The sequence below is a fragment of the Hyla sarda genome, chromosome 7, assembly GCF_029499605.1.
Source record: "Hyla sarda isolate aHylSar1 chromosome 7, aHylSar1.hap1, whole genome shotgun sequence".
In the NCBI taxonomy this organism is placed as follows: Eukaryota; Metazoa; Chordata; class Amphibia; order Anura; family Hylidae; genus Hyla; species Hyla sarda.
The window spans coordinates 208,441,692-208,464,804 of NC_079195.1; the positions used below are offsets into that span (position 1 = coordinate 208,441,692).

Consider the following 23,113-nt stretch of genomic DNA (forward strand, 5'->3'; position numbering starts at 1 on the left):
GTCAGCTCAGTTTTGACCTGTATGTGGTTTCTACGGCATACTACGGTTTTAGGTCCGGTCCAAAACTGGATACGGGTCAAAACTGAGCCGACCGGAGTCACTGTTTAACTCCGGTCGGCTCATTAAAGTAAATGGAGTCACGGGCTGATTCGGCCGGGGTACGGAAGCGCCCGGTTTTCCCCTCCCCCAGCCGGATCCGGCACCCGTATGTAAAAAACGAGGTGTAAATGCAGCGGCCCCGTTTGCGGAGATTCCGCCTGGCAGCCGCCGCCGTAGTGACTTCGGCACTAGGGCCGCGGGGCACTGAGCCGTCACCATTGACGGCTATGCAGTGCTCGCGGAATCCGCGCAAAGAATGAACATGTTCTTTCTTTGTGCGGAACAGTTTCAGCGGCGGAATTGTCCGCCGCGGAAATTCCGTAGTGTGAACGGGTCTCGCGGAGACCCATTCACACTAATGTTAAGTTCACAGCGCGGAATTCTGCTCGCGGAGTTCCGCTCGTGGAATTCCGCGAGAATTCCGCAGTGTGAACATAGCCTAATACAGCAGGGCAAAACAACCACACAGCACCACAAAATATCATACAAAAATATACACTTTTATATACAGTTAAAATACAAATACTAAAACATTCACTGAGTCGTCTCTTAGGTGCAAAATGGTCAGAAAAAGTGACAGACAACTATTTATAGACGGTTCATCATCAGGGCGTATGACAAGTGATGACTCAGACGTCCTCCCTGCTTTTTCCAACTCTTCTGCGTGAGTCATTTTTCAGGTTTTTCTGCCTAGAGGATCATGGTGGTGCAAAAGTACTGCCCCCTCTTGTATCAGTGAGGGGATCCGTGTCTGGACCCGTACAAACTTTATTCCGTCATACGTCTCCATCACATACCAGAGTTTAACATTTTATATACCTGAAGAAGCACCTTTGTCTTAACCGAAGAACCCCAGAGGAATGGAGAATTATTGACACAGATAAAAACAAATAATTTGTTTAAATATACCCAGCAAACCAGTTCTGTTTACCTCTGGCATGGTAGTAGAATGCTGAAAGTAGACTAATGCTAGTACCAGTCCCATGCGGTGGTGTTGTAATGAGGAAAGGCACCCATGACACTTCTTCAGTATACCCAAATTACTTCTGCTCATAAAGGGAGTGATATGAGTGATGAGAGTATATAAATGTATTACCGTGTATACAATTTCTGAATATTCTTTGTAAGAACAGTAAATGTCTTGGATGTTCACATGAGCAGAAGTAATTTGGGTAAAAGTGGAGACCTGTAATAGGGTAATGGACATCTCCACCACTGTTTCCCCAATAGCTGTCAACAGATTATGGGGTATTTATGGTTTACGCCAAGGAAATCCTTTGCATATTACCATTAAATATTGCCACATACAGAACCAGAGGGCTCCCATAAGAAGCAGTAATGTGACCCACTTCCCAATGCCCAGTGGCGTTGTTATGGTGGTGCAGACTGCACCCAAGTGACAACTCTTGCTCACCAACTGGAAGTGTAGAGCAAGAAACACAATGGGGGAGATTCATCAAAACCAGTGTAGAGGAAGAGTGGTGCAGTTGCCCATAGCAAACAATCAGATTTCTTCTTTCATTTTTAACAAGGCCTTTGAAAAATGAAAGAAGCAATCTGATTGGTTGCTATGGACAACTGGGCAACCTTTACTCTGCACAGGTATTGATAAATCTCCCCCAATCTTCCTACGCAACCTGCGTAATGACGGCTGCTACCAGTGATGTGAGAGAGAGCTGCTCTCAGTGACAGATAACTATGTCCACCATTAACCTTTTAGATGCTGTGATCAATGCCGATCACATCATCATAAGGAAGAAAAGACAGGTGCCTGTGAATATGTGGTACTCTTCATACTCCTTCAGCACGATTGCAGGGATCGGATAAGCTAAAATGTCAGTTGGGGGGTCTCCTACTCACCTCCTCACCTCCATCCCGCCTGATTGTCGCTCCCCTAATACGGTCTGCTGGAGGAAGAATGTATCAGGAGAGCGCTGATTTCACTGTACAATGCTATGCAGTAGCATGGCATTGTACAGTAAATACAATCCACTGATTACATATAATATTCCTCTATGGGAACTTAAAAAGTGTAAAAAAAATTTTTATAAAAGCCCCTTCACTAATAAAAATTGAAATCCCTCCCTTTTGCCATTTAGCAAAAAAAAAAAATTATAATAATTATTATTATATATATATATATATATATATATATATACACAGTGATCCCTCGACTTATGATGGCCCCGACATATGATCATTTCAACATATGATGGCTTCTCAGAGCCCATCGTATGTTGAAGGCAGCCTCGACATATGATGCTGCTTTGTGTCGGGGCCATCGTACAAACAGCTATCTGACAGCGCTGATGACAACTTCAGCAAATGACAGATAGTTGTATAATGTGCCCCGTGTGCCCCGCTCTGCCTCCTGTTACTCACATGCTGTCCTGCTAACTCATACAGGCTTCCACTGTGAGCTCCGTGTAAGCCCTGCCCTCCCCCCCCTAGAGCAGCCATAGCCAATAGCCTGCAGCATCTTGCTGCAGGCATCCAATGAGCTGCTGGCTGCCCTCCCCTTCCTTTCCTATAGAGCTGTAGTCGGCAGGATGGTAATGGAGGACATTCTGTCCCCCCCTGAATGTACTTAAAGAACTGTACAGTACTGTATGCGATGTCACACATCACATACAATACATATACACACTATACACCCCATACATCAATGTGTCCCTATCAGTGTGCCTCCAGCTGTTGCAAAACTATAACTCCCAGCATGCCCAGACAGTCAATGGCTGTACATGCATGCTGGGAGTTGAAGTTGTGCAACAGCTGGAGGCACCCTGGTTTGTTAAACACTCCCCATACACTCCACATACAATGGTCATCCCAGAACCAATTAGCAGTTTCCCATAGAGATATGTATTCAACATACAATAGTTCCGAGGCCCCAGAACCAATTACTATTTTTACATAGACATATGTACTCGACATATGATGGTTTCAACATATGATGGTTCTCCTGGAACCAATTAATATCATATATTGAGGGACCACTGTATGTGTGTGTGTATATATATATATATATATAAACATCATTTATTTATTTTTTTAAATAAATAAAGAAAACATATTTGATATCCCAGCCTTTGGCTGTCTGGGCATGCTGGGAGTTGTAGTTTTGCAACAGCTGAAGGCTGGTTGGGAAACACTGTCATACAGTGAGCAGTTGACCCCCCACGATAGCAATATAGCCAATTTTATGATTATCGGCATTTATAGAAGTCACAATGGGCCCATCATTCACTAATAGTCTCTCTGCATTAATAGAACGGAACAAATGAGCGCAGAACGCGATGGAATGTTCTGCAATGCCCACGATCGCTTGTAACTTTTGATTGACAGAATAGCAAATACATTGTATCAAGCGTCTTCCCGTTGCTAGGTAACCAGACTCCACTGTCAACGCGCAACGACAAGTTTTACTAAGACGCATGCGCAGAATCATCCCTTCCTCTTTGGTGCCGTTTGCTTGTTTGAATTAGATCTCTGGGATTGGCTGAACGCTCGCTCGGCGGCGGCGCTGATTGGCTGAGATAGCTTCACGTCTCGCTTCTGATTGGTTTAGAGGAAGGAGCGGTGTCCCGGGCCCTGGGGACTGCCTGGCGCCATCTTCGTAGTTGCGGCTGGTATGTGTGCGGTGTGAGGGGCCGGTAACTGTCATTGTTTATCACGGAAAACTCCTCCCTGGGGAGCTGCCGCCACTCCTGCCGCCCAGGTCTGCACCGAGGTGTGGTGAATGAGCGGAACAACGGGCAGACAGGTGACTGCATCAATGCTGTGCCCCAGGTGAGTCCGCTCGGCCATTTACTAGTGGGAATGAAGGTTTTATTCCGACCGGATAGAAAATGTTGAGGGTTTTCTATGTATATATCACTATAATTATAAAATACTCAGTTTTATGTGTATTGTACAGGTTTGTGTTTTCTAGAGCACCCCCATAGAAAAACATACAGTGGTCTTCTCCCTACTATAACTGATTTAGGTTACTGGGCTGTACCAATGCTTACTGAAAATATAGGGGACCATGTGATCATGATATACTTCGACCCCAACAAATGTATTGGTCCATTTATTTTTATATTTTGTGCTGTAATTTTGTTTGCGTGCAACCGAAGGGGTTCGTTACATGTACGCTCAGGTGAATGCAGCGAGCAGAATAAGTCCAGATGTCTGCGGCTGTGTCCCCTGTACTGTAGTTCACTGCACTGTGTATGTGGTGTGTGTGTGTGTGTGTGTGTGTGTTTAAAAATTTTATTTTTAATTTTTATTTTTTTTATGGAAAGTGGAGTTGTGTACTGTCTTCAATAGTTAGAAACGTATATGGACACCGCACACTTAAATTTGGCGTATGTTGAGTGAGGAGTTCCCATCATACCTCCGAAATGTCATCGTATAAACATATGGGGGCCATTTAACTCCCATTGTTTAAAGGGAAAAAAATAAAAATGAATCTTATTTTACCATGGACCCAATATATTTGGTAGATTATTTTCAGCCAATAAATCCCTTAATGATGAAGATAATTGATGTTTTTGCATTTTTTTGCTCCTATTTATTCCGTAGTGTTCAGTTTTCAATCTACAGACCTATATGAGGGTTTGTTTGTGTTTCTTTGCAGGACCATTTGTACTTTTGTAATGACCTCCTTCATTTTTCCATATCATGCTCCAAAACGGCTTAAAAAGTTTTAAATAAATTTTTTTTAATTGCTATTATAATTTTTTTTCAAGTTTTTAAACTGTTCATCGTGCAGTTTTGTAAATGTAATATTTTAGTAGTTCGGACATTACCGCAATATTAAACATGCTTTATGTTTTAAACTTCATTTAAAAAATGGGTAAAATTGGATGATGCAAGGGGATAATATATAAATATATGTATAATTTTTTTTTTTTTTAACCCTTCTTTATTAGTCCTTGTAGGGCAAATATATAAGCCATCGTTAGGTCCTGCATTAATCTGTATCAGTGATCTATGTACTGTATTGATCCATGAAATCTGTGCTCTATTCGTAGTCTGCCACAGACAGGATCTATCAATAGAAGAGGCTCACGTAAGGCTATGTACATACAAGCGAATGTCTGCACAGAAAATTTCTGTGCGGATGTTTCCCCGACAGCCGAGCGATGGCAGAATATGCTGGGACTTATTGGAAATGTGCCTTTTTGTAGAGAGCAATGTATTTCCGTGTGGACTTTGCAGAAAGAATAGGAATCGGATTTTCCCGATAATTCCACTGTGTGCACAGTGCATTAGAATCCCCTTAAAAACAATGGGACTCTGCTGCAAAGGAATATTCGTGTGGAATTCCACATGGAAATGCCATCGTGTGAACATTGTCTAAAAGTTCCAGCCACAACCTCTGCACCACCCACCATGACTGTAACATGCATTTAGATCTCACTGTCAACTTTGACAGTAGGATCTAAATGGTTAATAATAATAATCTCCAGTAGCACCGCAGTTATTGGCTAAGACCCCCTTCTACTGAAATCCACTGGGGGTCAGCCAGTATGAAGCAGAATGCACCCTGACGGACTAGAACAGTCGTGGTTTGCAAAGGAGTTGTAATGTCCCAGTACAGTATAAAGTCCTTCACTACACTTAGGCCCTGTCAGGTTGTGTCCCTCGGTGACCTGGGGCTCTCCTGCAGTGTCTCCCCTGTTGATATTATACTGTTATTTAATGTAATAGGATTATAGTCAGTATAAAGGACCTTTGGAGGACTCCAGTAAATGTCTAAAGGACCTGTGAAATGTCACATGTTATGTTTGTTATCACATGTTATTCAGGGGGCACCAGGTTAACACATGACCCGCAGCTTGACCTATGGGCTTCTAGTACAGCCCCCCTTTATTGGCTCTTTTGGCAATTGTACTATCACTCTTGCTGAGGAACAGTGGAGACCAGAGATCTCAGTGCTAGTGTCCAGCACCTGGAAGGCCTCAAATCTACAGTCACTTCCAGTAAGTCAAGTCTATGTCTGCTGTCACTATCTACTAGGGATCGACCGATATCGATTTATTAAATTTTTTTAGGGCCGATAAGGATAATCTGCGACCTTTCAGTCCGATAACCGATAACTTATACCGGAATATCACTATAAATTATCTATTCCCCCCCCCCCCCCCCCCGGCCCCGCAGATCAATTATTTAATCGGGCGCTTTAAATCAATAAACTGCAGCGGCTTTTGCGGGGCCAGAGACCGCCGCCGCTGCCCCATTGCCTCCCCCATCCCCGATTTTATAATGACCTGTTCTCGGGGTCCGCGCTACTTCTGGCTCCGGCGGCGTCCTGAGCTGTCACTGTGCGCACTGACGTTGACGGCGCGTTGAGGACGTCACTCGTCATTGCGCAGCGCTCAGGACGTCGCAGGAGCCAGAAGTAGTGGGGACCCTGGGAACAGGTAATTTAAAAAAAACGGGGATGGGGGAGGCAATGGGAGGCGGGGCATTATCGGCATATCGGCAAGGTAATTGCCGATACCAATAATGTCCAAAATCGTGAATCTTGGCCGATAATATCGGCCAAACCGACAATCGGTCGATCCCGACTATCTACAGTCCAGTCAAGCCTCATGTCAATTCTATTACAAGTATAATTGGTCCCAGCAAGCTGCGAGGTCATTCTGTGTTCCTGGCCACCTCTCTGGGATTCTGGCTGAGCTGTGAAGATAATAACACCTATCTGACCTCAATAAAGCCTCCGTTAAACCATAACCTGGTTGTGGATTTTCCTTTCACTACCTAGCTATTGGGATAGCGGAGATACCGTTTGGGTGGTTCCGGTACCCAAAAACCACTCTGGCGTCACGAACATTAGGGGTTAATACCACCTTGCCCCGGGGGTTAATGCTATCTGCCCCATCCACCTACACCCCGTGGTCCCGCCATCACCGTGGGTCATCATAGAGTTAACGCCCCATAATCTTGTTTTGTATGGAACAGAGGAGGTTTATTACCTATATGCACAGAGGACTAATGAGCACATGCAGCACACGACAGACTTGGGCTCGGTTCACACCTACGTTTTTTTTTTTCCTTCTAGCGCAAATGAGACCACGTCCTGACGTCTGTGTGCCACGGTATTGCTCGTGTCGCTGAGTATTGTGTGAATAGAAATGTTTACTGCACCCTATATGTGTTTTTACAATATGCTTGTGCTGAGCCGAGTACATTTTTCAATACAGTTAGAGACGTAGAGGGACACTCATCAAACGTATATTTGGCGTATGTTGAGTAATTTCCCTCCAGCGGCACAGAACCCTGTTCGAAGTAATTAGGGGAATTTATCATTGCTTTGTCACACATGGTTTATTTATTTATTTTTTTTTGTTTTGCTCAAAAAATGTAAATTTATTTTAGCAAAACTCCTTCAGATGAAAAGTCATCAAAAGTATTTACTATTACAGTGGTAGCGCTTTTTTTTATTTTATTTTTATTTTTATTTTTTTTTTATAAATAAATTTTAGCGCAGTTTAACTCAAGCCAGGAACACCCTTTGAAACTTGCTTGGATCTGCGCTGCTATGTTAATAATAACTTGATTCTGTTCCTAGGATATGAGCACAAAAATGAGTCTGAAGAGCGTGCAGTACCATAAGGATGCAAAACCCATGGCCTGTGAGAATCAGATTAATATAAGGTAAAACTTCTTATCCTCTTTTGACCAGTCTCTACCATTCGTAGTAGTGTTCCCCAACCAGGGTGCCTCCAGCAGTTGCAAAACTACAACTCCCAGCATGCCCAGACAGCCAAAGGCTGTCTGGGCTTGCTGGGGGTTGTAGTTTTGCAACTGCTGGAGGCACCTTGGTTGGGGAACACTGCGAGATAGATAGATTATCTATCTATATATATTATTGTATGTGCAAGACACAGACAGATCCAGTTACTTGTTGTCCCTCCCCCACATCTGTTCAGGTGTTTGAGCACTGCAGCACATTCAGCTTTATTTTATTTATTTTTTTTCCCCCTATTTGCACATTTTTTGTTAGTATGGCAAAGTGAATCCGGACCTGTCTTTTGGGATGGTCTTGCTTTTTACTTTTAATCTCTTTGTCTTTAGGAATATGTCTGCTCGGATGCTCCCAATTCATTTCCCTCCATCTAAAACTGTGCTTTGGGATTCCACCCCCATGGGAGATCCCATAGGATTACATTTCAGCTATTACAGGTAGTTATGTTATCATATTTCCAATTAAAGCTGCAGTGGGGGTTATTCTCACGATGTGTGTTTTCTGTATTATTTTAATGCTGACTTGTTATAGCTTTGACTTGGTTTTCCCGAAATATGGCTGCCATAACAGCTTTCCTGAAGTTCAGTATCCTGAATCCACCTTCATATTGCTGCCTTTCTTGCCAGATTTATCACTTTGAGGTACTCCGCCCCTAGACATCTTATCCCCTATCAAGATTAGGGTATAAATGTCTGATCGCGGGGGTCCCAGCAGTGGGCTACGTGCAGGTGGCGGGGGTTGTGACCTTGCCCTCTCAATGCATGTCTATGGGAGGGGGCGTGGCATACGCCACGCCCCCTCCCGTAGACTTGCATTGAGGGTGTGTGGTGTGACATCACGAGGGGCGTGGCCGTGATGTCACAACACCCAGCGTTGGGAACAAAATGTTCAGAACACTGAGGCAGCGGAGTACCCCTTTTAAGGCTATAAAAGCAGCTATATTTAAAGGGGTATTGTGGATACTAGAATTTCATGTATTTTGCTGGGACTACAAAGTAGGGAAAAAAAACATACTGATTACCTCGGGGGTCCCCCTGTAATTTTTCCGATTACTCCCCCTGAACGTTTTGGCTTCTACTTGTTTTAGCAGTGGAGGTCCACTCACAGTCGCCGTCTGAGGTGGAACCGCCCAGCAGCTGTGATTGGCTGAGCCGGTTGTCACTGTCAAGACACAACTGTTTTTGATGTAGCAGCCAGAGCATTCAGCGGGGAAGATGTCATGGGGATCCCCGAGACGGTAAGGTAGGGAAGTATATGTTGTTTTTTTTTCCCATTGCAGCCCCAGCCATATCCCTTTAACCCCTTAGCGACAATGGATGTAAATGTACGTCATGGTGCTGTGGTACTTAACGCATCATGACAGACATTTACGCTCCGGACCAGTGTTCGCATCATGCGTGGCAGGTCCCGGCTGCTATCATGGCGGACATTTGCGATCGCGCAGATGTCCGCCATTAACCCCCTCAGATACCGTGATCAGTACAGATCACAGCATCTGGGGCAGTACGGAACTTTAAATGGATGATCGGATCGCCCGCAGCGCTGCCACGGGGGATCCGATCATCCGTAATGGCGGATGGGGGTCCTTTCACCTGCCTCTGTCCGTCTCCAGGGGTCTTCTGCTCTGGTTTGAGATCGAGCAGAAGATGACCGATAATACTGATCAGTGCTATGCGCTATACATAGTACAGAACGGTATTAGCAATCAAATGATTGCTATAAATAATATAAATTAACCCCCTTAATGACGCAGGACGTAAATGTTCTTCCCTTGCAGATTTTTTTCTGCAGCTTGTTTTGCTACCTGTTGAACTCAGTGGTTCACCAAATCTGATGCGGAAAATCTGCAGCAAAATACTCACATGTGAACGGACCCTAAATATGGCTGAATTGAAAGTGCCTGCCTTTCTGAGAGTCAGCAATATGCTCCCAGCACTTTTCTATTCTGTGCAGTAAAGTTATTTACCTTCTCTTTGATATTCTAGAAATCCTCGCCTGCTGCTGTCTGAAAAAGCTTTGCGGCTGTCTTATCGTCATGCCAAAACAGAGAGGAAATTGTTCTCCTGTATCCTACTTGGCTCTTTTTCTGTGGATGATGGTTTGTGTGCACTTTATATTCATTTTTTTTATTTAACCACTTGTTATACACCTTCCTGACAAACGCATCAGCCTTTATTTTTAATTTTTTTTTTTTTTTTTATTGGGAGAAAATGTAAAAAATTTTAGTGTCCATTTTTTATTCAATTTTTTTTCATTTAAAGGGTAGCTCCCACCATCCTATTTTTTTTTTTTTTCTCTGTCCCTGCCTATTGCCAATCTATCCCTAACCCCCTCCCTGCTTTTATTTTTTTTTACTATATTTAAAATGCCTTTTGTCTGCCTGGCAGTGTGCTCACTACCAGGCAGACTTCCCCAGCAGGCACCACGTCACTGATGCCTGCTGGGGGGGACTTCCGCCCTTAGTTCATCTACACAGGGTGCCTCCATCACTACAACCCCCAGCTTGCCCTGACACTTACTGCAGAGTCCGGCAGCGGACGTGCAGGGACAGCGGCGGCGATGTGCGGGAGGAGTGGCCTCCCAGCCAGTGGCCAGGGAGCGAGCGCAGGCTGAATGAAAAAGGACCGATGCCTGGCTGCATCGGTCCTTTTTCAGGCGTGACGTCACGCCAGGCTGCAGCCGGCCACTAGGAGGGAGACCCCTAGTGGCCGGTTTTCAAATGTAAATTAAACTATTTTAATTAAAAAAAAAAAAAAAAAAAAAAAAATAATAAAAGTATATTAGAGATATGTTGTAGTACATAAGTACTACAACATATCAAAAAATAAAGTTGGTGACAGTGCCTATTTAAAGCATGCAGTAAAATTTTGGTTTTTACATATTTCTATATATTTTATTTCATGTTTGGAGCCAAATGCTGTCTGGGCATGCTGGGAGTTGTAGTTTGGCAACAGCTGGAGGCACCCTGGTTGGGAAACGCTGCTCTAGAGAGCCCGGCTGTCACTGACCGTCTGCTGCCTGCTCTAGCAGCTGCATAATCTCTGTGCCACTTTCATCCTTTACAAGGCAGTTTTAGAATGGCTGTGCATAGTTAAAGATGTTTTAAAGTCTACAGGCAGTCGGCAAGTTGTTAAATCACCTTGCAAAACTTCGCTTTTATGTTCATTGCATATGTTGTCCATAGGTAAATAAACCATATACATGTATATTTCACTGCTCAACCGGTATTCAATTAATAGGCAAGAAATGTAAATCAGCTCAACCCAACCTGATATCAACAGCACGATAGGTGATGGAGGTTGCCTGTGTGGAAAATGCAAAAAAATCTCATAATGTGCATAAAAACCAGAGACACGGATAGAGAACATAGACAACATGCGTTTTGGGTGTGGCAACACCTGAAACGTGTGACTTTGTTCGGTATCTGTGTGTGTCTGACATTTATGCACATTATGCATAATCCACATAGGCAACCTTTTTTTATTTTTTTAAATTTTAATATATCAGGGATGTGGAAATTGTATCATTCCCCCCCCCCCCCCCGACGCACGGGACAAGCAGTTCCGGGCGCCAGGCAGGTGAATTCTTCGGGCATTTAGTTTCGGGCAGTGCCCTGTAACTAAACTATAGGCTGCAGCTGTGTTCTGCAGCCTATAGCGAGCCGTGCAGGACGATAGCGTCCCGGCGTAGACACGTGCAATGACGTCGCTCATCGCGCTCCCTTCTGTCTGGACCGAGGATGCGGCTCGGTAACAACAGTGGCCGCCGAGCCCCATAGCCTGCTGGAGCACACATGGGACCGGAGGACAGGTAGCAGGGGATCGGAGAGGAGTTGAGGTTTGGTAAATAATGTGGTACAGGAGAGGGTTGGGCAGAAATATAATGACACGAGGGGCATCGGGGGTGGGGGGGGGGTATAACACAGGGAGCATCAGAGGGAGGGGAGGGAAATATATGTTATAAGGGCAAATATTGTCAAGAAAAGTGGAAGGGTAAAGAAATGAACGTGCAAAGATCTCTGCATTATTCTTATAGGTCTAAAACTTTATCCTGGGTGATCTGAGTATGCTTGCTTATGGTAAAGTCAGTCTGTATGCTTTATTTATACGACTGAACAGCTTGAGACCTATTTAGTTGCAAGAATAAGGCTGTGTTCATTTAAAGCAGTCTTTCCCAACCAGGGTTCCCCCATCTGTTGCTAAACTACAACGACCAGCAACTCGCAGCTAAAGGCACCCTGGTTGGGAGACACTGATTTGCGGGGAATAGCAGAGAACTGTTATGGAGTCCACATTTGGGTCTCATCATAACTGTACCTTTTTTTAATATTTGTTCTGTCTCTACTAGATGAAGAAGGCTTAACCCTAGCGATGGATCGTTTTGATCCAGGCCGCGAGAAGGCAGGCAATTTAGGAAAAGTTCCATCTGCCCTCTTACCTGGAGATTTTGCTGTTCCGTGCACTTTGTGTCCAAAGGAAACTACAGGAGACGTTGTGCTGCACACTCCTGAGGACTTCACAGCTTCCTTCAAGGTAGGCCGGCTGTGTCGATAAATTGTAGACATCTTATAAGCCAGTTTGGTTCTGGTTAGAATAGTTCAGCCTTTAAGAGAATTGAATAGATAAGAAAAGATTAGCAACATCCAAGAATACAACACCCGATAAGTGTATGTAGCGTTCTGCCTTACATCCCATACTGATTATTTCAATTACATTCTATGGTACTCAGCTGGACAGTGTGTTCAGTATATCAAAAACATTTTAACCAGCTTTGCAGAGAAATCAGCAGCACTCACCAGCGTGTAAAAAGTTCAATCTCCTTTATTCAAAGACAACAAGAGGAATGCAGGAAAAAGGAGGAGCCAGTGCTATGAGTCTTCAGGTTTATTCGAGGTAAAAACAAGGAACAGGATAGCAACACATACCGGCACACCAGGTAGATAGTGACGCGTTTCAGGTCACGTGACCCTCGTCAGACTAGTCGCTAGTCTGACGAAAGGTTATGTGACCTGAAACGCATCAATATCTTCTCGGTATGTGTTACTATCCTGTTCCTTGTTTATACCTCGAATAAACCTGAAGACTCATAGCACTGGCTCCTCCTTTTTCCTGTGCTCCTTTATTCAAACCCAGTCGGAATACATATCGAGCACTATACAGAGAACCTACAGCCTCTGTATACAGACTGTTCTCTTTAAACTGCTTGTTATGTATTCCAACTGGGTTTGAATAAAGAATATTGAACTTTTTACACGCTGGTGAGTGCTGCTGATTTCTCTCAAACTCTGGTTAAAATGTTTTCGATATACTTGAAACACTGTCCAGCTGAGCACCATAGAATGTAATTCAAAACATCAGAATGCTATGTAAGGAAGAACGCTACATACACTTATTGGGTGTTGTATTCTTGGATCTTTTTAGTGCCGCTGATTACTCTGCAACTCTGGTTGAACTGTTCTGCTATAAAAGCGGTTCTCCACCATAAGGTGACTTTAGTATGTACCTGCCAGACAGTAATGGAAATGCTTAGAAAGGATCCATGCTTGTCTTGGGGCTAAATGGCCATGTTGTGAGATTACCATAAAGCTGAGGCTATCTTTCTTTGAACTGGCCATTTCTGGTTGTTGTTTGTTCCCTTACACTACAAATCCCATTATTCCTTGTTTGTAAGTGTGAGGTCACTTTTCTCCCTCCCACACATCGGCCACCCCGCTCATTGAAACACACCTGTGATCCCTTTAATACAATAGACCAGTGTTTTCTGACCAGGATATCTCCAGCTGTTGCAAAACTACAGTCTTGCAGAATGATCTTCCTCCCACCCATTGAAGCAAAGACAGGCTCCCCCTGAACACCTGACTAGTGATGTAATGTCTCCGGCCGCACTGCAACCTGGGAAAACCTGAGGCAACAGTCATTTTGTCTGCTGTTAAAAAATAAACCTTGGGGCAAAAATCATTGCGAGACCACCATGAAACACAGTTGGACACTATATTATGAACTACATTAACTTTAGAGCCTCTGTAGCATAGTCAAATAAAAAAAATTACCGTAATACTCCTTTTTAAAGGGGTACTCTGCTGCTCTGCACCAGGAGCTCGTGATGTCATACCCTGCCCCCTCATGATGTCATAGCCCTGCCCCCTCATGATGTCATGCCCCGCCCCTCAATGCAAGTCTATGGGAGGGGGCGTGGCATCCGCCACACCCCCTCCCATAGACTTGCATTGAGGGGGCGGGGCGTGACATGAGGGGGCAGGGCTATGATATCACAAGCTCCCGGCTCCAACGATCGGAACAGTGTGTTCCAAATGCTGAGCAGCGGAGTACCCCTTTTAAGGGTAAACATGGGTCTTTTAAATAAAGCCTCTGTTTTACTCTGTGTAATCATAAGATCCTTGGAGACCAGATGCTTGGTCCTGTCATTTTGTACTAGAGATGAGCGAACTTACAGTAAATTCGATTCGTCACGAACTTCTCGGCTCGGCAGTTGATGACTTTTCCTGCATAAATTAGTTCAGCTTTCCGGTGCTCCCGTGAGCTGGAAAAGGTGGATACAGTCCTAGGAGACTCTTTCCTAGGATTGTATCCACCTTTTCCAGCCCACGGGAGCACCGAAAAGCTGAACTAATTTTACGCAGGAAAAGTCATCAACTGCCGAGCCGAAAAGTTCGTGACGAATCGAATTTACTGTAAGTTCGCTCATCTCTAATTTGTATCAAAAAACGTCAAACTAGATCACTTCACTATTTCAACGGTAGTCCAAAAAAATAGTCCTAATACCTCCTTTTTTATTTTATTTATTTTTTTTATGTTGCATTTCTTAAATCACAATTTGTCCACAAGTTTGTCTACAAGTTGTCCTCCTCCTTCCGTTTACTACTACTCTGCATAATTTCTGTATCTCCCATACACATCCCTCATCTGAGAGTCTTTATTCGCTTGTTGCTCTCCTGTGGACTGATACATTGGATTAGTTCCGGAGTATAAGCCGATACTGCAATAAATATTCTCTTGAATACATCTGAGGTGATATTTGCTCTTTTATTATGGCTGTGATCTACTGTTTGTCTTCTGGAGGGTCATTAGATTCCCTCTCTTCTTCTTCCTCCGCTGTTTCACGTACAAGTCTGATCTAGTCCTTTCTGAATGTCAAGCAGGAGGAAGGAGCTGGAAATTTACTGCCGTCAGGCTTTAATTGTATTGTTTTGCAGATGAAAAAGGAATTCTTGTATTTTTTTTGTTTTAAGGGTCTGCAGAGTCATCTTCACAGCAAAGAAGCCTTGGATCTCTCCAAATTGCTCACTGTGAGAGCTCATATCACTTACTCGGAGAACATGGACAATCTTCACTTTGATCTTCGCTGGGCGGCTGTCACTGTAGCGAATACATTTGAAAGTACTCCCATAAAGCCTGTCCCAATTATACCCACGGCCCTCGCCAGGAACCTGAGCAGTCACAATATTGCCCAGCTTCAAGGAACACACAAATGCGGGTAAGCTTCTTTTTTTATTTTGAGTGTTCTTTAATAAAAATCCAAATGATACCACCGTGCCTCGACAAATACTTGTCCTCCTGACCGCCGATGTGAAGTGTTTTTAAAACACTTGTTTGTTTCTATTTACCGAACACTTTTTTTGTATAACAAAGATGTGACTTATATTGAGAACATCTGCACCAAAGTGTTTTTTTGCAAACAAAGTTTTGAGAAGTGGGTGCGGGGGAGTTATGGTTTCCTCTAGTTATGGTGGTAGCAATCATCATATTTGGTGGGAATATACAAAAGTTAGATGCATTTTGTAGGAGAATAGTCATTTCCGGTGACATTTCAGGATAAGCTGCCCTGTGCGTGTACACGAGGGGCAGCGCTATTTCTGGCCATTATAGAACAATTGCATTTTAGCAGATTTCTGCTCTGGAGGCTTCATTTTTAATTTGCAGTTTTCTCAGGGCTTATGGGTTGAGCTCCTCCCCTCCATAGGCTGGTTTTGCTTGTTTTGCAGACACAGGACAAAGCTGAGATGATTTTTCAGAGAAGATGATTTGAGCTGGAGGGGGAAGAAGCTTGATAACAGGGGAAAGAAGCTTTTTTTGTCTGATATACTGCCAAGTTATTTATATTTGCTTGTACTATGCAAAGTTTGTTCAAAAGACAGACGGAGATTTATCAAAACCTGTGCAAAGGTAACATTGCCCATAGCAACCAATCGGATTTCTTATTTCATTTGCAAAGGCCTTGTTAAAAATGAAAGAAGCGATCTGATTGGTTATGGGCCACTTTTCCTCTGCACAGGTTTTGATCTTCCCCACAGTGCCTATTTAATATGCCAGGTTTTAGAACACAAATCAATCTTAAATTGTCTCACACTCAGCCCACGGTATCACTAAACATGTCCACAAATGTATTTTTTTTCGTTTTTTTTTTCCGTTTTTTTCTTTTTTTTTCATTCTATTCACTTCTATGGGAGCACCGAAAAGACCCAGGCATCATCGGCGCTCCTATAGAAGTGAACGGAGCGCCTGCTGTCTACCAGTATACGACATGCACTCCTCACTGAGAAAGCTGGGCTTCTGGAGTTTGCAGGGGTCCCACCGGTCAGATCCCCTGCGATCAGCTACTTTTTTCCCTTATCCTGTGGCTAGGGGATAAGTAAATTTTCGCAGGAGTTCTCCTTTTTAAATTAACGTTTAAAATTAACGATCCTGTGAATAAGAGGCTGTGTGCGAGAACCCAAACCCTACATTTTATGGATTGGTAGAATCACGGTTTCATGCGTTGCGTTGTGATGTAGTTTTTACATAGAGTTCTCATTAGCCAAAGGCAGAAGCGGAATTGAAAGCCTTTCAATAGTCATATTGGGTAAGAAATTGGGATGCATAAAGGGCTCAAATATTACAATAACAATGCAGATGAGAGCAGCCGTACAGAAATGGCTTAGACAAGAGGCAAAGAAAGGGCCCGGGTTCTCTGGAATTCAAAGTAAGGAGCTTCATTGTAAGAGCCCGCATACAGACTGAGCGCCCCCTCTGCTGCCCATCCAGACCCCTGTCCTCCTCCAGACGTTCTTGGTCACACAATATTGAATGCAGGGTGTGTGAGCGCTTTCAGAGGACCTCTTGAATTGTATTTATTCACAGGGCCATTTACACACAGCGCAGTTAGGTGCAGTTTTTGATGCAGTACGCGATATTGAGGTTTTTTTTTGTGTGTATGTGGATAAATAATTTTTATTTATTTTATAATTTATATTATATTTTTAATTATAATTTATATTCTATATTTTTTAATGTTGTTTTATAATTAGATTATTATTAAATAATTATTTTTTTTTTTTTTTAGGGTAGAAGGCCTGATTAGAGCATATTATTTTTTTTATATAAATGTACATATTATTATTATTATTATATATATATATATATATATATATATATATATATATATATATATATATATTATTATTTTTTTTTTTTTTAAGCTGCAGTAATACTTTTACTGTCTTCGCTTCATTAGGTATTTGACAATGGATCAAACCAGGAAGTTGCTCCTTGTACTTGAATCCGATCCCAAGGCTTACACCTTGCCTCTTGTCGGAATGTAAGTTCCCAGTGTGTATGTGTCTGATACAAGTGGGTCGCTCTTTTGGCAAATTCTTTAGAATAACTCTGTTTTTCTTAAAGACCATTTTTTTTCCCCCAACCAGTGTGCTTCCAGATGTTGCAAAACTACAGCTCTCAGCATGCCCAGACAGCCAAAGGCTGTCCGGGCATGCTGGGAGTTGTGATTTTGTAACAGCTGGAGGCACACTTAAGAAACACTAGTTAAAACAGTTTCATAAATATATAAGAATTTAAACTATTGTACATTGAAACCAATCACTGCGCTCGACTTGTTAATATTCACTTCATTCCCCGCTCTGTCTTAGTGTCTACTGCACAAAGCAAAGTTACAACTCCCAGCATGCCCGGGCATGCTGGGAGTTGTAGTTTTTGTTTTGTGCAGTAGGCACTAAGAGCGGGGAATGAAGTGAATATTAAGTAACCGGGCTAAGCACTGAAGAGTGACGTCACTGTGCCCGAGGCTGGGATTGTAGCCCCGGCCATGCCCCATACTGCTCATTTGCATATTCTAAAAATAAAGATATTTCCTCAACAGAGCGACGGATACGGGCACAGACCTTCACTAGCCATACAGACATTAAGCATTTAGTGCCTTTCCCCACCCTGTCTCATCATACCCCCATCATTTATTCCCCCCCCATCATGTTCCTCCTATGAGTGGTCTTCAACCTGTGGACCTCCAGATGTTGCAAAACTACAACTCCCAGCATGCCCGGACAGCCAACTGCTGTCCGGGCATGCTGGGAGTTGTAGTTTTGCAACATCTGGAGGTCCGCAGGTTGAAGACCACTCTTCCCCTTTCCTAACCTGGCTGCACTTCGGCTGTCTTGTGGGCTGCGGTCAGTGAAGCAGATGAGTGACGTCCTCTCCCGGCTCCTTGCGCGGCATCAGGGATGTCACTTTTCAGCGGCGACTACAGGAAATGAAAAGTGACGTCACTAATGCAGAGCAGAGAAGCTGGCAGAGGATGTCACTCATCTGCTTTTGCAACATCTGGAGGGCCAAAGTTTGAAGACCGCTGCATTAACCCCTTCCATGTGAAAAGTTCAAATCAACCCCTTTTCCTATATAAAAACATGCAAACATAATAAAAATAAACATATTTGGTATCGCTTTGTGCGTAATTGTACAACCTATTAAAATATAACATTATGTATCCCATACGGTAAATGTAAAAAAAAATACCAAACCACAGATTTGCAATTTTTATAATATCCCAGAAAAAAAAAGTTAAAAAGCGATTAAAAAGTCAGATTAATACCAAAATGGTACCGATACAAAAAACAGATTATGGCGCAAAACATGAGCCCTCATACAGCCTGGTATGCGGGGAAAAAAGCTACAGGGGTTAAAAAATGGCAATTAAAAAAATTTGAAAACGTTCAAAATTAGTAAAACATGATGTAAACGATACAAATCTGGTATCGCTGTAATCAGGCGCCTAAAGTATAAAACTAACGTTATCTGACCACAAGGTAAATGGCGCAGAAAAGAAAACAACCAAATCTGCAAAAAAAAAAAAAAAAAAAAAAAAAAAAAAAAAAATATATATATATATATATATATATATATATATATATATATATATATATATATATATATATATATATATATATATATATATATATATATATATATATATATATAAAAATAATATACAGTGGTCCCTCAACATACGATGGTAATTCGTTCCAAACGACCCATCGTTTGTCGAATCCATCGTATGTTGGGGGATCCGTGCAATGTAAAGTATAGGAAGCTGTACTCGCCTGTCCCCGCCGCTCCAGACCAGGTCCTCAACGCTCCCGATGCTGTCCCGCTGCTCCGGTGTCGTCTTTGCGATCCTCCGGCATCTTCCGCAGGGTCCGGGCCTCTCTTTCTGGTGTCGTTATTACGCTGCTGCGCCGGCGCGGGGTGCGTAGTGACGTAATAACTACGCCGTAAAGCAAGGCCTGGACCCTGGAGAAGATGCGCAAGACACCGGAGGATCGCGAAGTGGACCCGGAGCAGCGGGAATAGGTAAGCGAACCTGCCAGGGATGCTTAAACTGCTATCCGACAGCAGCTTAAGCATTTTGCGCTGTCGGATAGCAGTTAATGCGATGGCCCCGACATATAAAAGCATCGTATGTCTATGCTGACATCGACATGCGATGGCCTCAGAGGCCATCGTATGTCGATTTTATCATATGTCGGGGCCATCGTAGGTCGGGGGGTTAATTTATATTTTATATTTATTTTATAATTTTTTTTTTTTTTTTTTGGTTCAGAGAATATGTTATTGAAAAATTAAAAGGTGTCCTTATAGTAGGTAGTTATGGCTATTATAGGGCGAGGAGGATAAAATTAGAACGTAAAAGCGAAAATTGGCCGGGACAAGTGGATCGTCATGAGGGACAAGTAGATTTTGCTCCATTTTAGTCCCGTGGACAAGTAGTTTTTTTTATAAAATTTCCTCACCCCTGTGATGAGGGAGGGGAAGGTTCTCCCGCACTGTACACAGGTACTGGTGGATAGTGCGGGAGACGCTGATTAAAAGGTAGGGCAGATCCGGACAAGGTAGGACTCGTTTTAATCAGCGTCTCCTGCACTATCCACCTGTACCTGTGGATAGTGCTGGAGAAAACAAGTGACAGTTTTCCAGAGCGGGTAGGAGACGCTGCTGGTCACTGATTTAAAGTGGCTGCGGCCGTGCTGCTAATACTTAACAAGCAACTGCTGCTGCGGCCGCTTTAAATCAGTGACCAGAAGATTTATCGGTGTATAACACACAGGCAGGCTTTTTGCCTTAAATTTAAGTTTTAAAAGTGCGTGTTATACGCCGATAAATAACTTTCAACGTTCTTTTGTATAAGAAAACATTAAAGTGACCAAAGATTTATGGTAACTGTTCATGACGTGTTTTGTGACTCGCTGATATATTTTGGTCCTCCTAATCTATCTGATAAAACAATATTCGCAACTTTATCATGACCAGAATATAGAAATGCTACAATGGTTAAAGGGGTACTCCGGTGCCAGAAAGTTAAACAGATTTGTAAATTACTTCTATTAAAAAAAAATGTTAATCCTTCCAGCACTACTTAGCTGCTGAATACTACAGAGGAAATTCTTTTCTTTTTGGAACACAGTGCTCTCTGCTGACATCTGTCCATTTTAGGAACTTTCCAGAGCAGCCTATGTTTTCTATGGGGATTTTCTCCTACTCTGGACAGTTCTTAAAATGGACAGAGATGTCAGCAGAGAGCTCTGTGTTCCAAAAAGAAAACCATTTCCTCTGTAGTATTCAGCAGCTAATAAGTACTGGAAGGATTAAGATTTTTTAAATAGCAGTAATTTACAAATCTGTTTAACTATCTGGCACCAGTTGATTTAAAAAAAATAAAATTCAATCGGAGTACCCCTTTAATGATTTGTGGAAGAGCTCTTTAGAATGTTGGACAGTCCTCATTGCCAAGAAATGTTTCCTATAATTTCTCTACACAGTTGGTTGAGTGGCATCACACACGTCCACAGTCCTCAGGTGTGGGCCAGCTGTCTGCGGTATATGTACAGTTCTTCTATTAAAGAAAGGTGAGTAATGTCTCTTTAGTCTAGTTATTGTTCTTGGCTTAAAAGGGGTACTCCGCTGCTCAGCGTTTGGATCAAACTGTTCCAAACGCTGGAGCTGGGAGCTCGACTTCATAGCCCCGCCTCCTCGTGACATCACGCCCCACCCCCTCAATGCAAGTCTATGGGAGGGGGCGTGACTGATGTCACGCCCCCTCCCATAGACTTGCATTTGAGGGGTGGGGTGTGACGTCACGAGGGGGCGGGGCTATGTCATGAGCTTCAGGCTCCACCGTTCGGAACAGTTTGATCCAAACGCTGAGCAGCGGAGTACCCCTTTAGTGATACAGCTCACACTCAGCTGTATCATTGGTGTAAGTTTACATCACCGCTGAGCTCCGTCATGTTCAGGGCCACACAAAGGAGATAGATGGACCCTTTGTACAACGGATGCTGCCCTAATGGATTCCATTGACTTGAATGGGGGCCTATTCGGTGTCTGTTATTTTAGGGGAGTTTTTTAATAAACATTTGCATGTCATGCTCTAAAATTTTCAACCAATTTGCACAATTTGGTGTGGATTTTCCACTGTGGAAAGTACAGTGTGGTACTGTCCTGGATGCAGGCACCCTTAAAAAGAAGGGTAGATAAAACCAAATAGCCAAGTATTTGAAATCTGTCCTGGGAAGCAGGATCCCTTTCTCTGTATCTTATGATCTATACATTCTGTACCGGACCATAATATACACACAACACATCTTTTATGTATATTTTTCCCCCCGTAGGGTGCTTTCGGAGTCTGGCAGTTTCCTCATAGTCCTGTATTCCCTCACCCACAAGGAGCCGGAGTTCTATGAATGTCTTCCTTGCATTGGCCATGATCCCCTTGGCTTTCAGTTGTTGACATGTGAGGATGCATTACATCTCTTTAAGGTAAGTTGCTGCATGTGGTGAGTTAGCTCTGTTAGAGGTCTTCATGTATTTATTTATTTTTTAAATTGTCTATTTTAGAATGTGGAATCTTCGAAGCAATCTCATCTCCAGTTTGAGCTTTCCACTGAGAGCCAGAATTCAGAAGCGTATCTGTTTAATGAAGTTTCCAAGACTATTTCAGCTACTGTGTAAGTTTCCTAACTTGCATTAGTTAATTTTGTGGTGGTGGAAATAGTAGTAGAAGTGGTGGTGGTATTGGTGGTGGTATTGGTGGTGGTATTGGTGGTGGTGGTGGTGGTGGTGGTATTGGTGGTGGTGGTATTGGTGGTGGTGGTATTGGTGGTGGTGGTGGTATTGGTGGTGGTGGTGGTATTGGTGGTGGTGGTGGTATTGGTGGTGGTATTGGTGGTGGTATTGGTGGTGGTATTGGTGGTGGTATTGGTGGTGGTATTGGTGGTGGTATTGGTGGTGGTATTGGTGGTGGTATTGGTGGTGGTATTGGTGGTGGTATTGGTGGTGGTATTGGTGGTGGTATTGGTGGTGGTATTGGTGGTGGTGGTGGTGGTGGTGGTATTGGTGGTGGTGGTGGTGGTGGTGGTATTGGTGGTGGTGGTATTGGTGGTGGTGGTGGTATTGGTGGTGGTGGTGGTATTGGTGGTGGTGGTGGTATTGGTGGTATTGGTGGTATTGGTGGTATTGGTGGTGGTGGTGGTATTGGTGGTGGTGGTGGTATTGGTGGTATTGGTGGTATTGGTGGTATTGGTGGTGGTGGTGGTGGTGGTATTGGTGGTGGTGGTGGTATTGGTGGTGGTGGTGGTATTGGTGGTGGTGGTGGTATTGGTGGTGGTGGTGGTGGTATTGGTGGTGGTGGTGGTATTGGTGGTGGTGGTGGTGGTGGTGGTATTGGTGGTGGTGGTGGTGGTGGTTTTGGTATTATTATTTCTGGCCAGAATTTCTGCCCGAGATCGGGCCGGCGGCACTAGGACCGCGCGGACTACATTGCCGTCCCCATAGATTGCAATGTATTTCTGAGCAGATCTCCCAAAAGATCCACACAAATGTATTGCAGTCTATGGGGGCAGCAATGCAGTCTGCTCTGTCCTAGCGCTGCCGGCAGAAATTCTGCAGTGTGAACCCATCATTAGTAGTAGTATTAGTAGTGTGTCTAGGTGTTGCA

The 23,113-nt window shown here is 43.4% G+C and overlaps 1 protein-coding gene across 1 annotated transcript in view; it reads left to right on the forward strand.

The window, feature by feature from the left end:
- The first annotated feature begins 3,528 nt into the window (after positions 1-3,528).
- The window catches only part of STIL (STIL centriolar assembly protein), a 37,377-nt gene continuing 17,792 nt past the window's right edge, over positions 3,529-23,113 (forward strand). Inside the window, exons 1-10 of the mRNA XM_056532486.1 lie at positions 3,529-3,888; positions 7,661-7,746; positions 8,167-8,274; positions 9,823-9,935; positions 12,185-12,369; positions 15,087-15,331; positions 17,348-17,431; positions 20,940-21,026; positions 21,789-21,936; positions 22,015-22,124. Of these exons, the coding sequence (XP_056388461.1) occupies positions 7,664-7,746; positions 8,167-8,274; positions 9,823-9,935; positions 12,185-12,369; positions 15,087-15,331; positions 17,348-17,431; positions 20,940-21,026; positions 21,789-21,936; positions 22,015-22,124 (1,163 nt within the window). The 5' untranslated portion in view covers positions 3,529-3,888; positions 7,661-7,663. The remainder of the gene's footprint in view (positions 3,889-7,660; positions 7,747-8,166; positions 8,275-9,822; positions 9,936-12,184; positions 12,370-15,086; positions 15,332-17,347; positions 17,432-20,939; positions 21,027-21,788; positions 21,937-22,014; positions 22,125-23,113) is intronic.